This window comes from Chiroxiphia lanceolata, chromosome 11 (genome assembly GCF_009829145.1).
Source record: "Chiroxiphia lanceolata isolate bChiLan1 chromosome 11, bChiLan1.pri, whole genome shotgun sequence".
NCBI lineage: Eukaryota > Metazoa > Chordata > Aves > Passeriformes > Pipridae > Chiroxiphia > Chiroxiphia lanceolata.
In genome coordinates, this window is record NC_045647.1 from 2199395 (window position 1) to 2214422 (window position 15028).

A 15028-nucleotide genomic window follows, 5' to 3' on the forward strand; every position below is an offset into this window, starting at 1 on the left:
AGGTGACCCAAACTGGCCACAGGGATATTCCAGTCATATATAAATATTATATATTTATATATATAAATATATAAACTGGGAGAATCACCTGGAAGGGGCAGATCGAGGTTGGGGGATGAGGTCTGGCATCGTTCAGTGGGTGATGAGCAATTTTACTGCACATCACTTGTACTTTTCATTATCATTATTATAATTTACTCTTATTATTCTATTTTACCTTGTTTCATTTATTAAACCACTCTTATCTCAACCTACAAGTGTTATTTTTGATTCTCCTCCCCACTGCACTGGGGTGGGGGTGAGGTGAGTGAGTGGCCTTGTGGTGCTTAGCTGTGGTTTAAGCCCAGCTTAAAACCCAGCACCCCTGTAAAACGTGAGGGGATCTTCAGGGGTTAAATTCCCCTCTAAATTATGCATATGCACACACAGACATTAATGTGTCTGTGTGACTGCAGCTCATTAACATGCAAATATGACTTCAGCACTGAGACTCCCTGCTCCAGGAAGTTAATGAGGCAAAGGATGGCACAAAAGTCAGGAAAACACAGAAAATTTCCTTTCATACTTGTCCAGCACATTCCAGGCCCGCAGACTATGCCACATCTTCATCAATGTGGTTGCTTTGGCTCATCCTGTGCAGTGGCTTTTGTTTCCATCCCTGTTCCCAGGCTGTACACAAATGCTTTTTGGGATATGTGGGGCTGCTCAAGGGAGAGCATTTCTTAACAAGGACACGACTTGAAGAGCTTTGCGTTACTTTTCACAGCCTGTTCCACCTCTCATCCTATCTCCAAAACTCAGGAATTATCAGCACCACAGCTGCTATTTAAGGAAGCTGAGAGCCTGAACTAACCAGGGCAATTTGGCACCAAAGCATTAATTTGCAGCTCCTGCTTCCCAGAGCTGACACCTGAAAGCTTCTGAAAATGTAATCAGAACCCCATAATTGATAGACATCAAATATTAAGTCCAAAGAAAGCAACAGTAATTTTTAGCAGTACAACCTCAAAACAACAAGGAAAAACAGTCTGACAAACATGGTCCCAGCTTGGGTGATGGATTCAAAGGGGGTGGTGGCTCAGAAAGACCTGTAGTTTTATGCAATTTCTAGTGAACAGATGTTCATTCAGGGAGCACACACACCAAAAAAAGAGTCCAAGTAGTGATGGGACTGGTGGCAGCTGGAGCCCACCAGTTGTCCCTGAAGGGGCACAGGGATGGTGGGACCATTCACTTCCACAGGGCTTTGTCAGGGCAACACCCCAAAAAACTCATCCTCCCCCAGCTGTGCTGCTCTTTGCAGCAGAGACAAAGACAAGGGTGATATCTGTGTGTCTGACACTGCTTAGAACCAAACAAAGGTCTTCAATTTTCAGATCAAACCTTCTTTTCATAGGTAACTCAACAGTTAAGTTTCCCAGTCTTTTAAGGGTCCACAAAGCACTATAAAGATTTGTTAGACAACTTTCTGCACATTATTTTGACCTTTTTTCCCTTTGCATAATTCAGTTATTAATATTTTTTTTCACAAAGGTGCATCAAGAGGTCAACATGGAAATATAAGATTCCTCCTTAACTTCAGACTGTTCAGCAGCCAGATGTGTGTGTTCATAACAGCACACACAAAACACAGTTTGGGAAGCAAAGCAAGAGCATCCCCTACTAACAGCACTGTGCCCAAAAGGAAAAGCAAAAGAAAACAACTTCCTTACTCATCACCAAAGAGAAAACTGGCACAAAACTTTGGGCACTTCTTTCCCCACAAATCTCTAAATCTCCCTCAGCAGGACAGAGAATCTTAAGACACACAGTGCACTCCAAGGAGGAGAAAAAATGCTGTTGCTGAATGGTGTGGGAAAAGCCAGTGCTGATGAGATGCATTTTTATAAATAACAGATGGAAAAGATAAGGACAACCCTCCCCAACACATCCTCCTGAAACTTTATTTTGCTGACCCTGGCCATTTTGCAATAAATATTTTAAGTCTGGAAATTATAGTAAAAAGTCTTTTTCATGCTTTTGTTTTTCCACTGTTTTGTTTGTTTGCTTGAAATAAAGGCTCACAGTCGATGCATTCCCACAGCCTGACTTCCCTAAGGTTGCAATTCCTGAAACACGTGTGGGCTCTGCATTGCAGAATCTCTCTGCATCCAATTTTCTGCCAGCTCAGAAACTGTCAAAGCACATTTAGAAAGACTTGGAACCAAATTTCTAAAATAGGTACCCCTAAGTACCGGAATAAAAGTGGCTTTATGTTCAGTGGAGCTCAGCAGAAGAAAGTAAACACCATTCTAAGTAGTTTGCTATTACCTAAAATGCTGAAAAAGTACCCTGACAGTGAGCATATATATAAAAGGGAAGAAAGCAGAAGCCACTAAACAAAGCAGTAAAACATTCTGAGCAAGCAGCAGATAAATTAGAGCGATCCAGGTGATATAAACAGTAATTAAAACTTTAAACCTTCTCTCAGAACAAAATACACGTTAAAGAATAATAATGCCAGTTGAAGGAGGAAATAATCAAGGATAAGGGAACAGCAAGGAGAGAAAGACTCAAAACAGCCTTTGACAGCCTGGTATGGTCCAGAGAGTTCCCTACAACCAACTCTTTGCCCATGTCAAGGTCAACAGGGCTTTGGAACAAGCTTTGCCAACCCTCTGCAAATCCAAAATGTTCTTCAAGAACTGCTCCAGCTCCAGGAAAAAGGCACATTCCTGAGAAACTTCCCTTCCCCGGGAATGCTCAGAACATTGCAACTTTGGGGGCTGCAAAGGTTAAACAAGGGCAGCTGCAGGGGATGGTTACACTGCTGAAATATGTCATTCTAATTATTTGTTAAATGGAGCGAGGGCTGAGCTGCAGCACAACACCCTTTTAATGGGATTTAAAGCCACACTCCACAAAGGTTTAATTGAGCAGAGAAACACTTAACACAGAACACGGGAAAACAACTTCCATCAACAGCAACTTTCAAGCAGAAAGGGGCAGAGCAGTCCTTTGAAACGTTGTACTTGGGATGAGAGACACTGATCCCCGGGAGAAGGAGCATCAGCTCGATCCACTCAGCATATCCCACAGCACTGGCTGGAAAACGGGGCCTTGTTTTGCTCTTTTATCCCTGGCATACACATCCCACCCGTGTGGAGTGTACTGGTGTTCTTAAATCCAAAGTTTAAAGGCGCCCCCTCACCTGCAAGGCACACCATGAGCGACTGCAGCACCAGCAGCTCCCACAGCAACCTCATCTTCAGCTGCCCAGCTCAGAGGAGACCAGTCCACTAATTCCAGCAGAGAATGGGGCTCCTGGGAAATTTTAGGCCACCTTTAGTCTGCAAGAGAAAAGAGAGATTCCCAGGAGAGTTAGGATTGCTGCTCCTTCTGGGTTTTTTTTTCAGCTTGGTTTTCCTTTCCAGGAAAGGTGCAAGTGGAATGCAACAAAGAAACATTCCCCAATATTTAATTTAAAATCAATCTGAGGAGTGATTTGTGACCATCCAAGTGGTCTGGGTACCAGAGGAGGGTTAAGAATTGTAACCCATGTCTGCATCTTCTGCTTGGGTGTTGTGAGATTTCTTGTGCCTCTCAATTTTGCAATCAGCAGATTTACTCCCTGCCTCTCTGGGGCAATCTCGTGTAATTAGTGAGCTCTGTAGATCAAGTTAAGAGAAAAATTAGAGTAATTCTCTAACTTTATGAGAATTACTCTAATTTTTCTCTACAAACATCATCCAGTATGGGAAAGGCATCATCTCTACAAGACAGCACTTCATAGGAAATATTCCCACACTGCTCAGGGAAGGGGGATGTTTTTCCCATTTCACCCCCATCCTCACTGCTCTAAAATTCTTTTTAAAAATCAACCTAAAAACATCTCTGGGTAAAAACTGATCTTCTCCTCACACTCTGTTACAACTTATAAATAGAATTTGTAAGCAGACAATTCGAGACCTTCTCTGCAAAGTACTACCATCCCCCTCCAGGCAACCCAAGGGGGGGAAAAAATGCCTTCTTTTATGAAAGGAACCTTTTCCAGAGCAGGCATTTAAATATTAAAAATAAATAAATCAAGTCAGACACACATTCTTATAATTTATTCATCCCACTGAAGGCTGGAAGTTTAAGGGGCCTTTGTGCTTCCAAGACAAACTGCACAACTAATACCATGTGAAGGGGTATCACGAGAGGGCTCTGCCTGCTTTTGTGAGCTAAAATTGGTGAGATTCTTCTAATAAAGTCAAGTTCAATGCACTGACAAGACTAAGAATCTGATCTGAAGGTGCAGCTTTGAAAGGGGTAGAGATTAATTGCACATATTCATCTGTTCTCACACAGACTGATGAGCCTTGCTGGGGGTCAGCAGGGAGGACCAACCAATGAAAACTAATAACTTAGGGGAATGATTAGAGTATTAATTATTAATTTGGGGAGGAAAATGTCATCCCAGACCTTTCTACTGATTGACATGGTTAAGCAGTTACACTCTGTGAACTCATTAAATGTCCTTTTTACCCCATATAATGGACAAATCCTGTTTTTCCTCTAAGTACCAAATTCACAGAATCATTTAGGTTGGAAAAGATCTCTGAGATCACTGAGTCCAACCAAATTCTATTGGTTACAACAGCACCTCCACAAGAGATTTCTACCAAAGCAAGTTGCTCTTGGTTCTACACCAGTTGAGGTGAAATTTGAGATAAATCCTGTATTCACCAGCAGCTGCTGAAATTCTTCCCTGTTCTCGTTTTCCCATGAATTATGCCCATCAATAAACCCATGGTGTCACTTCTAAAGCTTCTCTTCATTACCCTGCAAGGAGATACTCTACAATTATTCTCCTCACTCTCTGCAATGAGCTGCTGAAACAGAGCAATCGCTCAGAGCCTTTGATCCCTAATTAAAAGCACAAGAGGTAGAGCACTTATCAACTGAACCTACTGCCAGGAGCCCATGGGAAGCACCCTCAGCCCCATCTGTGAGCTGCCCATGTGCCACAGGGCCCACCAAAATCACCCCTGGGGATTAACAACAGCAGCACCCAGCTCTGTCTGCAGATAAAATAAGGGGGGTTTCAAGCTCTGGCTGCATTTCCATTTCTCAGGGTAGTTCCTATTTCACATGTGAGTGAGTCCAGTTCTCAGGAAGTTTTCCTGTAAACATCACTGCTATTCATGTCAGCAGGGCCTTTGTTCAGAGCTGTAAAAACTGTTCAAACACATTGACTTTTTATGGCAATGACTTTGGGAAAGGCAACATTTGTGCCTGAGCAAAAGACGGATAATTGAAAAGATTCTTCCCATCCCTGAATGTTTTCTGCCTATAAAATCCCAGGGGAGTTTGTGCTGCTTCTGAAGGGGAATATGAGGCCTGAAAACTTGCAAAGTTTAGTATTTTATTTCCAGAAGGAAGCACAGATAGCTTCAGCACTACGCAGGCTATTTTTTCCGAGATGAAAATGAGTTTGCTGTGCTTCAGTTTGGAAGTGCAGCCCATTAGAAAACCCAGTGCCAACACACATGTGCAGATGTCTTTTTAACTTCCCTTTTGGCAGTGCAGCCATTGCAAGTTCTTTTGAAAGGCACCTTTGTTCCTAATTGGATTCTGGTGAAGAAACTTGACTCTCAGAGCTCTGACTGCAGTCGGGTGGGAGGGAGAAAAATGTGTGCAGCAGAAATATTTGTGGGGAATTTTTCTGACTTAGTGGGCATGGCTCTGTCAGTAATTTCACTGGGGTGTTTAACAATTAGTAGTTCTGAAAAAAAAAAATCAACTCTAAATAGAAATTTGAATCCTAACCTAAGGTATGTGGATGCATTCAGAATGTGAAAAATACTTTGTAGATAAATTTGCATTCTATGAACTCACAGTTTAGTGAATATTCCAAAGGAAAATTTGCAAAACACACCCAAGACCCCCAAGCTTTGCAGCAGCAGCAAGAAACAAGCCTCAGGAATCACGTCCCCTTCTCCTGCTGCACGCTGGTGTGCTGCAGAGTGCCAACTCCACTCAGCTCCCAAATAAATCACTGCTAATGAAGCATGCTGCACATCCAGACAGCAACAGGCATCTTTTAATCACCTCAGCAAAGGAAGAGCTCAGGGTGAGCCCAGAACACTCAGCACTAATGTGGGAGTTGGGAGATTTAAGGTGGTGCAGACCCTGCGGCTGCCACAGGGCAAGAGCAAACACCCGAGGGGGGTTCACTGCCTTCCTCAACACTGACAGCAATTCACAGGGCCAAAAACCTCCAAACAACTACCAAGCTTTTCAAACAGGAGCACAGAAGCATAAAAATAATCTTTAGGCTCAGAAGGGAGAGCAGAGCTTTGGGTTATGTAGAACATGGGGCTGTTCAGCTGCTGAGAGCACAAAATCAGAGGTTGGGAAAGACCTCCAAGATCATCGAGTCCAACCTTTGACTGACTCCCATCCTGTCACCCAGACCAGAGTATTGAGTGCCACGAACTGTTGGGGTGTTTAAGGAAAAGGGCATATGGCAAATGCAGGCAAGAACACCTACACTGGATGCATTTTGCAGGTCAAGTCTAAAAATACTTGACCCAGCAAAAGCTGAGCACAAAGGTTTAATATAAACTCAAATTCCACTCATCAACACAAGAAAAAAAAATGGTAGAAAAAAATCCACAGAAAGTTTCCTAGGGTTCAACAAAACCTCTTTTTCCTAAGGTGAAGATATTTTTTCTAATGCACACGCACAAGAAGATCTATATCCATCAAAGATGTGGCCAGGAGGTGCTTCATGAGTCTTAGAATCATTAAGTTTGGAAAAGACCTCCAAGATCATCAAGTCCAACCTTTGATACCATCATGCCCACATCGACTCAATTTTTGAACATTTCCAGGGATGGTGACCCCACCATCTCCCTGGGCAGCCTGTTCCAATGCTTCACCACTCCCTCAGTGAAGAAATTTTTCCTTATATCCAATCTGAACCTCTCCTGGGGCAACTTGAGGCCATTTCCCTTCGTCCTGTCACTTGTTACCTCAGAGAAAAGGCCAAGCCACAGAAACAATACTAAAAAGATGTCTGAAAAGCTCCACCAAAACACTATTATCCATTCCCATCTCTCCAAACACAACCCACTCCTGATGTTCCCAGGCAATTTATAAGCTAAACTGGAGTCTGGATATTGAGGACAGAAACAGTGTGTGTTTTTCTTCCAGAAACACCAATATTTGGAAGGGGATGGAGAGAATTCCAAACCCTGGGGTTCTCCAGTCCTGTTGTTGCTGATTGCAAGGTGAGGTCACTCCCCATCTGATTCAAAACTGGAATAAGGATAACCTTGAGCCTCTGGGAATTGGAAGTCACTCAGACTGGTGCACTGAATTGGAGCACGGAGCCAGCTTCTGTAAATGAAGGTTAAAGAAGCTGTTCAGCTCCAGTCAGGGGGAAAAACAACGAGGTTTCTTGTCATGTAACAGGCAAACAAGGGGTTTTTTTTGCTAAATCAAAGAAAATTGCTTGATCTGTGAAAGGAATTAAACAGTGCTGTTCCAGAGGGGCAGCATTCCAGGCATGGGCAGCTCCCACCTCCTGAACACCAGTCGTGGCCCAGATTCAGCAAAACCTCAGGTTTCTAACCCAGATCCAGCTCTTAATACTCTGCTGAATCCAGGTCTGTGTGCTGGGAGAGGCACAGACCCTCTTCAGCAGACGGAGTCAGTGACCTGCAAAGCTGAACCTCCAAAAATAGAAGGGGCCCAAAAGATGTGGCCCCAAAAGTGCAAACCTTTCCAGCAATCCTTTTTTGATGTGCACACTGCCGAGGTTGTGCAGCACTCAAAAGACAGATTTTTGTTGTTGTTGTTATTGTGGGAGCTGTTGTTCTAAGTCCCAAGATAAATATTAGCCCTCCTTTTTGTGCAAGGAGGAGAAAAGAAGGGAATTTGAAGGCTTGGGGAGATGAAGGGCAGCAGGCACGTGCTGGTGGCATCTCACTGAGCTCTCCTCACTCTCATGGCACGTCTGTCAGATCCTGATCTATCTCCAGCTTCTTTGCTGAAATGATCCCTCCTGGAGTTGCACTTACACACAATTCCCACATTACTAAATATATACAGGCACTTTGTGCCTGATAAAACAATGACACACACACAGCATGTTCCTGAGACGTGCCCATGATAAATGGGAAGGAAACGCTTCAAAAAATTAATTATCTAAGAAAAAGACAGAGGAAACAATGTCAGTTTTCACATTGTGTTTTCCCCCTTTGGGCATTTATTCACATCCACCAGATAGAGATTTCATTTCACTGCATCAGGGAAGTCACAGCACCTCAACAGATGCAAGTTCCCAACTCGCTCCAGTCATTTATATTTGTCAGGCTGGTGGGTCTTTGGTGTGATCTGAGCCTGAGCCTCCTCCTTGTCATCCCACACCTGCCACAACTTGGGCCTCACCCCAGGGGGATGCAAGGGAAGCAAGGATTGCATCCATCAGATTAAGACAAATCGAATTCTAACAATATTAGCAAAGATTGTTGATGGAACAACTCAGGAAGTGCCCACTGCATGAATTATTTAAACTGGAGTTTAAATACAGCTTCTTCCACTGATGTTTTATTGATGTAAGCGCTCCCTAAACTTATGCTCATACTACATATCCCCCAAAAAACTGGCTGTGGGGCAGCTCTGTTAGTTGTGGGGCACATAGGGAGAGTCTTTTTTGCTGATATAATTAAAGACGCATAGAAATAACTATTAATGACACCATCCCTTTCTGATTTGTTAGCCTAGAAGCAACTAGAAGAACCAAACCCACTTTATGTTCATGCAGAACCTAATGCCACATCTTAAAACCTGCTTAGAGAGCCTGGATTATCCAGAAATAGTCACTTAATCACAGGCACCCACTCCTTTAATATTTCACTGTGTGGTACCATTCCCTGCACACCTTTGTCACTACTAAGAGCAGCCTTGTGGAAGCAGCAACCCATCTCAAACATGGATATTCCCAAATGCAGGACATGTCCCTTCACCTTCTGAATATGTGCAGTAGAGCACAATTTTCCCCTGCAGAAAAATGTGACCACAATTAAAGATTTTTAATTACCAGCCACCAACTAAGACACTCCAACCACCCCCTTGCAACCCTCACTCTGTGCCTCTTGCCCCCAGGAAACCCAGCACTGCCCTGGAAAACCTGAATAATGTGTAAGCATAAATCATCTCCAGGGAAGGAGATTTGTGGGGCTAAAGGCAAGTCTGAATTAAGGATGTTAATTAGGGATTACTCTGTATTATTCTACCTTTTCCATGAAGGGATAATATGACAAAACTCTCACCTGAGGCAGCACCTCTAAGAGAACATCCAGTTTTGCTCAACACAGAACCAGTCCATCGTGCCACAAATTCTGAGGCACCTTGCTCAAACAAGGAGTGACATTATCATAATAAAAAGCTACAAGCAGTGAAACTTCCCAGTCTGGCATTTCCTACAAATTAGAATTTACCCTCTTTCGGAGAGTCTTTTACTGAAGATTGTCTAGAACAGTTACCTTAAAACTCACTAATTTAAAAACAATTCCCAATTTCATGCTGAGTGACATTTTCAATGCAGTATTTTGGTAGATTAAAGTGAATGGTTCTCCCCTATAGCCAAGTAATAAATTATAAACCCTAAAATATAGCAGCTTTAGGGACAGACTAACTTGAAGAGCAAAAGACATTTGAGTTGGTATTCAGGAAGTCCAGCTCTTCTCTCCAAACTACACCACTGATCCACCATCAATGTAATGGGCTTCACAGACCATTTCCATGTTCAATTTGACTTTTTTCTTTTTTTTCTGATAGCAAAAGCTGCCAATTAGAGACCTGAATTCAGAGCAGAGCACATGCCCAGCCCACCCAGTCCAGCCCCTTTCCAGCACACAACACTGGCTGCAAAAAGAAGTTGTCAGCCAAAGTGGGACATTAAACTCCCTCTGACTTTTTGATCATAAATTTCCTAAATAAATAAGGGATAATTTATTGCTGTCTCAGTTTGACAGAAAGATGCACCGAAAAAACGAGGCTCCCGGGACTCTGCGTGACAAGGAAGTTGCTTTTATCCCCAGGTCAGCGCTTCAAGATAATGAATCAAGACAGTTTCACCCTCTGAACAGAGATAAATAAGTCACATTCAAAGTTATTCACTTCTGAATAGGCCCATTCCCAAAACACACGTTATCAGGGAGCACTATCTTGTCCAGGAGACAAAAAATGATGTGAAAATATTGAAGATAATTCCAGGCAATCTCCAAAATCAGCATCTTAATGACATTTTACTTTTCACTTCTGGAGATTACAAAATAAACCCCTTTTATTTCCAAGACAAGAAGAGAGTTTTCTCCACAGGTGTTTCACAGGGAGAACTCACTCTGAACGTTTTGCCTGATGTGCTGCCTTCCTTCAGAGGCACAAATTGAGGGGTTTTAAGAGTAGAAAACAGAACTTAGAAAATAAAAACAACCAGCAAGTTTATTAACTTTGAAAAGTTGGTAAGAAGCCAGTCTCACACTCACTGTGTTCCTGGGAATAGAGGTTATCAAAACAACAACTCCCTCATCACCTATTACCAGCAAAAGGCTTCCAACCCAGATAATTGAGATGCTTGGACTTAGAAATGTTTTTAAGTCTTTTGTTAAATTCAGAAATCATCTAGGGAAGGGGAAAAAAAAACAAAACAAAACAAAAACCCACCAATCATTTTGATAGCCCTGTTATGCGCTTGTTTAGTGTTTGCTTTAAAAGATTGCCTGGAATTGAGAGAGTTGGGGTTGTTCAGTGTGGAGAAGGGGAGGCTCCAGGGAGACCTCAGAGCTCAGGTAAGGAAGACCAGAACTGTGCAGAAAAGAAAGAAAAAAACACATCAATGCTTTGCACGTTGGATGTGAAAATAAGAAAATGCTGCATCCCTGAGCTCACAGGCTGCTCAGAGCTGGCATCTGTCCCACAGGGGTGCAAAGCTGGAGCTGGGGTTGCTCTGCACCCACTCCAGGCAGGTCAGGAGGTGATGCCAGTTTGATTCTGGGTGACGCTGGCACCGTGTCCAGGAGCATTGCTGGGTGTGCTCAAACCACCCTGGGGCTGCTCTGGCCTCGCCTCCGGCTGCCAGCTGTTCTGTAAGAGACACAAACCAGCCTGGGGAGATTTCAGTGCTGTGCTACAAATGAGCCCTGACAAAAGTTTGATGGGAGGTGTCAGAAAGCATTCCCTGCTCCGCAGGTTGTCTTCCTTGCGAGGGAGGAAAACCCAGACCACACAGATTCCTTCACAATCACTCCTCTGCCTCGCCTGGAGTCCTGTTCACCATATAAATCCCATTTTTGCTGGGTGGAAGGCCCTGCCTCCAGCCTTGCTGCTCTCAGCAGTTCTCCTGCCCACGGCCAGCTCTGGGTGCTCCATTTCTCACCACAGCTCGTGGTGCAAAGCCAAACAGCTCAGCTGGTGTGAAACTCAGGAACCCACACAGTGAGACAACACAGCAAAACAGAGAATTTGCAGACTCCCAACCTGCTTTTCCTCCCGTTATCAGTGGATTATTTCCAGCAGCAAGGCTGGGATCGCACCCAGGATACCAAGTGAAGGCACAACACGCCCCATAAGCATCCTTAGGGATTTTCCTGACTGTAGAAACAGTGATATCACTGCTTCCTTTGCAACTCTAAACTGACAATACAGTTGAGTCAAGATCCTGTTGGTGATATTTTACTATTATATAGTCTGGTTTTGCACCCAAATTTGTTATTTTCAGTAAAACTTCGAGCTTCTCCCCAAGGAAACTAACAGGGAAGCAGAGATATGGAGGTCTAGACTTGACCATGGCCCTACAGAACAGGCTAACTTAGCCCTGACATCAGTTCACTGAATGGCTTGGGTTCAGCATGGCCTGAACACAAAGATTTTTCTCTCACTGGGAGAGTAAATCCTCCCAAAATCAAACCAAGCAGCCAAAGGAAGACCACTGAAGGCTGGAGGCATCTGCTCACCTGATTGCAGCTCAGATAAAGCAGCAAATTCTTTGAGGCTTGGTGTATAAAGAGAAGGCAGTGATATCATTTGGGGTTATTCTGCATTGGAATTCAGGGAATAAATAGGTCGTAACAGGAAACATATTGGTCTCTTGGTACACTAGAACTTTGTCAGCAATTCGAAAATCTCAGGATTGCAGATGCCTGCAGGTGCAAACAAGTGCCATGGGCACAGCAGCAAGTGCCTGCCTGGGGGGGCCAAAGGTTTTGGCCACTGAGAGCCCACCTGCCCGTGGCCAAGCAGGATTTTGCACCTGGGAGTCCAGACAACAAATCTCTGCAGAAGGTGATTTAAAAGCCGTGGCTGAACCCTCTGAGATAAGGGGAGGGCAGGAGCTCCTGGCTGTTCCAGGGGAGGTGGCCCTTCCCAGAGACAGGACATGTGTCTGCCACACCAACCAGCGCAGCCGAGCGGAGGGGCTGCGGTGACACCTCCGTGTCCTCACTGCTGCTGCTCCCGCAGCCTGCAACACAGCCCTGCTTTAATTACCAAACATAAAAGGAAATAAACTTCCGAATGAAAACAGAGAAATTGCTCTGTTTGTGATTTATGGGACCTATTCTTCAGCAGAACAACATAAACCCTGCGTGTTTACGACCCCCGATTAGAGCTGAAAACACGCTGGCGTTTGCCTGCACTGACTATGCAGATTATGGGATGTTACTGCCTTTTTGTGCCTGCCATTTTTTGTGGCAGGAGTGTATTTTTTTAAAGACATCCTTGTACTAAGCATTGGCTCCTGCCAGGGAAAATAAATAAGTCAGACTGGCTGTGTGCTCCCTCGTTGCCAGGGGCTCTCAAGCTGCAACGCGCCGAGCAGCTGGCAGAGGAACGCCAAGGAAGGGGCACTGCTCCCAGCTTTGTTTTCAGCCTGGAATATCAATTATTGAAGGAATCAAGCCCAGGGCCAGACAAAACAAGAGCCATCTCTGCAGTGGAGAACTATGTCAAACGATGGGAGCTGCACGGCATTTCAGAACTGGCTGGATGGCAGCGCGAGGATTTATTGAGATATCACATTAAGCCCTTGGTTTTCCTGTCATAGGCAACAGATGAAAGGAAACAAGGTTTGCAAACTCGACTGAGGCACTGATTTATGTGTAACAGCCTCAAAAGGCAGGAGTAGAAATGTGTGTTCCTGTTATCCCTGGCTTAGGGCTCTATGTACCCCTGCACTGCACAAGTGGAAGAGCCAGAGGTGGGGCTGTGAGGAGCAGACTCAGCTCCCTCTCCATCTGGGAAGATGCTCTTCCTGCCCAGGTCCCAGGGGGAGCTGTCTAGACCTCCTCTGCAACAGGAGGAAGGCACAGGAGAAAAGGAAAAGAGCCAGGAAGGACATGAGGCTGGTTCTGGATGCACAGTTGTTCTCTGACACTGCAGCCACCTTCAGATTTTAAAGCCTTTGCCCGTTTTAAGCCCTTCCCTGAACAGCAGCTTCTTCTCCCACCTTGCATGGATGGAGTCAGCATGAATAAACAGGAGGAGTTCATACCAAATTCAGCTTGTTCTCTAAAGAGGCAACAGGAATTCTTCCCTGGGAGGGTGGGGAGGCCCTGGCACAGGTTGCCCAGAGAAGCTGTGGCTGCCCCATCCCTGGGAGTGTCCAAGGCCAGGCTGGATGGGGTTTGGAGCAACCTGGGCTAGTGGAAGGTGTCCCTGCCCATGGCAGCAGTGGAATGGGATGAGCTTTAAGGTCCTTTCCAACCCAAACCAGTCTGGGATTCTATGAATTCATTCCCAGCCAGGCTGCAGACAGGCACAACCATATACTGAATCCCATAAAACCCATAAAAGTACTGTCCTAGTCCTTTTTACTGCCCATTAAACCCCATTTTAAAAATCTCTTAGAGTGTTAATTGCCAACTTTTCAACCTTTATCTGTATCTTATCTTTATGTGCCAGCTCATTTCCAGTCATAGGCGATATTTTCCACTTTTCATTTTGCATAGATGGAGCTGTCAACTCAAATTTAATACACCCAATATTTGGCAAAACTTCTTAAGTGACTTCTGGGAGTTTCTGGGATAATTCCTTTTTAAAAAAAACTTGTAACATCTTGAATTGAAGATAAAAAAGAGTTCAAAACCAGGAAACAGAGTATGGAATTAGAACATTTAGACCGAGAAAAGGATGAAAAGCACGTCTGAGTGAAAATATCATCTACTGCAGCATCACAGATTAAGCCTGGAATCTAATCATGCCAGAATTGGCATCATCACTTTCTATAATGGCTCCTAAGGAAGATATGGATCCCTACCAGCTCTAGTGCTGTTCCAGGCTTTTCCTGTTCAGCCTTTTTTAAGTCATTATCACAAAGCCAAGACTAAAAGCAGGACTAGAAGTCAGGTTGTTTAACAGCAGGTGATGAAGAGCAGTTCTAACCCAGCAGGGGCACAGGGGACTTGGGAAGGAAACTCTCCCAAGGACAACACTGCTGGCAGGCAGAAATCAGGAGATGAGGCTGACACACAGCCCAGGAGCAGAGAAACCTGGGAGCAGGGAAGAATCCTGGCACCAAGGTCAAAATGGACAGTTGGGGCAGGAAAAGGGAGCGTGAGGAGGAACCAAAGCCACCCCAGAGCTGCCAGGAGATTCCAAATTCAACAGAGGGGTGGTTTGAGACTCCAGCTGGGAACAAGGAGGACAAACCCAGATTCTGTCAGGGTACTCCCCTGCCACAAATTAAAGTGATTTTTTGAAGAGCTAGATGAGAATTTACTGCATGCAATAAAACAAATTGTACCATTTAAATTACAACAGTAGTAATTAATTTATCTCCTGTTAAGACACTTAAAGCAATGACTTGTAGCTATAACCAGCGAGCAGAAATAGCCCATTTTAAGGCCAGACACACACAGAACATTGGTGCTAATAGAAGCCTGTTAGTTCCAACAGCCTTTGGATAAGACCACCATGGAAATACAGGATAGTGGAAATAATAGAAATGGCACTGGATGGAAGAAACAATAAATGATAAATACTGCATCTCAGTTAA

At 44.2% G+C, this 15028-nt stretch overlaps 1 protein-coding gene across 4 annotated transcripts in view; it reads right to left on the reverse strand.

Annotated features, from left to right (window-relative positions):
- Window positions 1-15028, reverse strand: part of LOC116792315 (contactin-4) — a 283807-nt gene that overhangs the window by 133542 nt on the left and 135237 nt on the right. For all 4 annotated transcript variants that reach the window (XM_032699177.1, XM_032699180.1, XM_032699179.1 and 1 more), the window contains one exon: window positions 3191-3329. In XM_032699177.1, the coding sequence (XP_032555068.1) occupies window positions 3191-3245 (55 nt within the window). In that variant the 5' untranslated portion in view covers window positions 3246-3329. The remainder of the gene's footprint in view (window positions 1-3190; window positions 3330-15028) is intronic.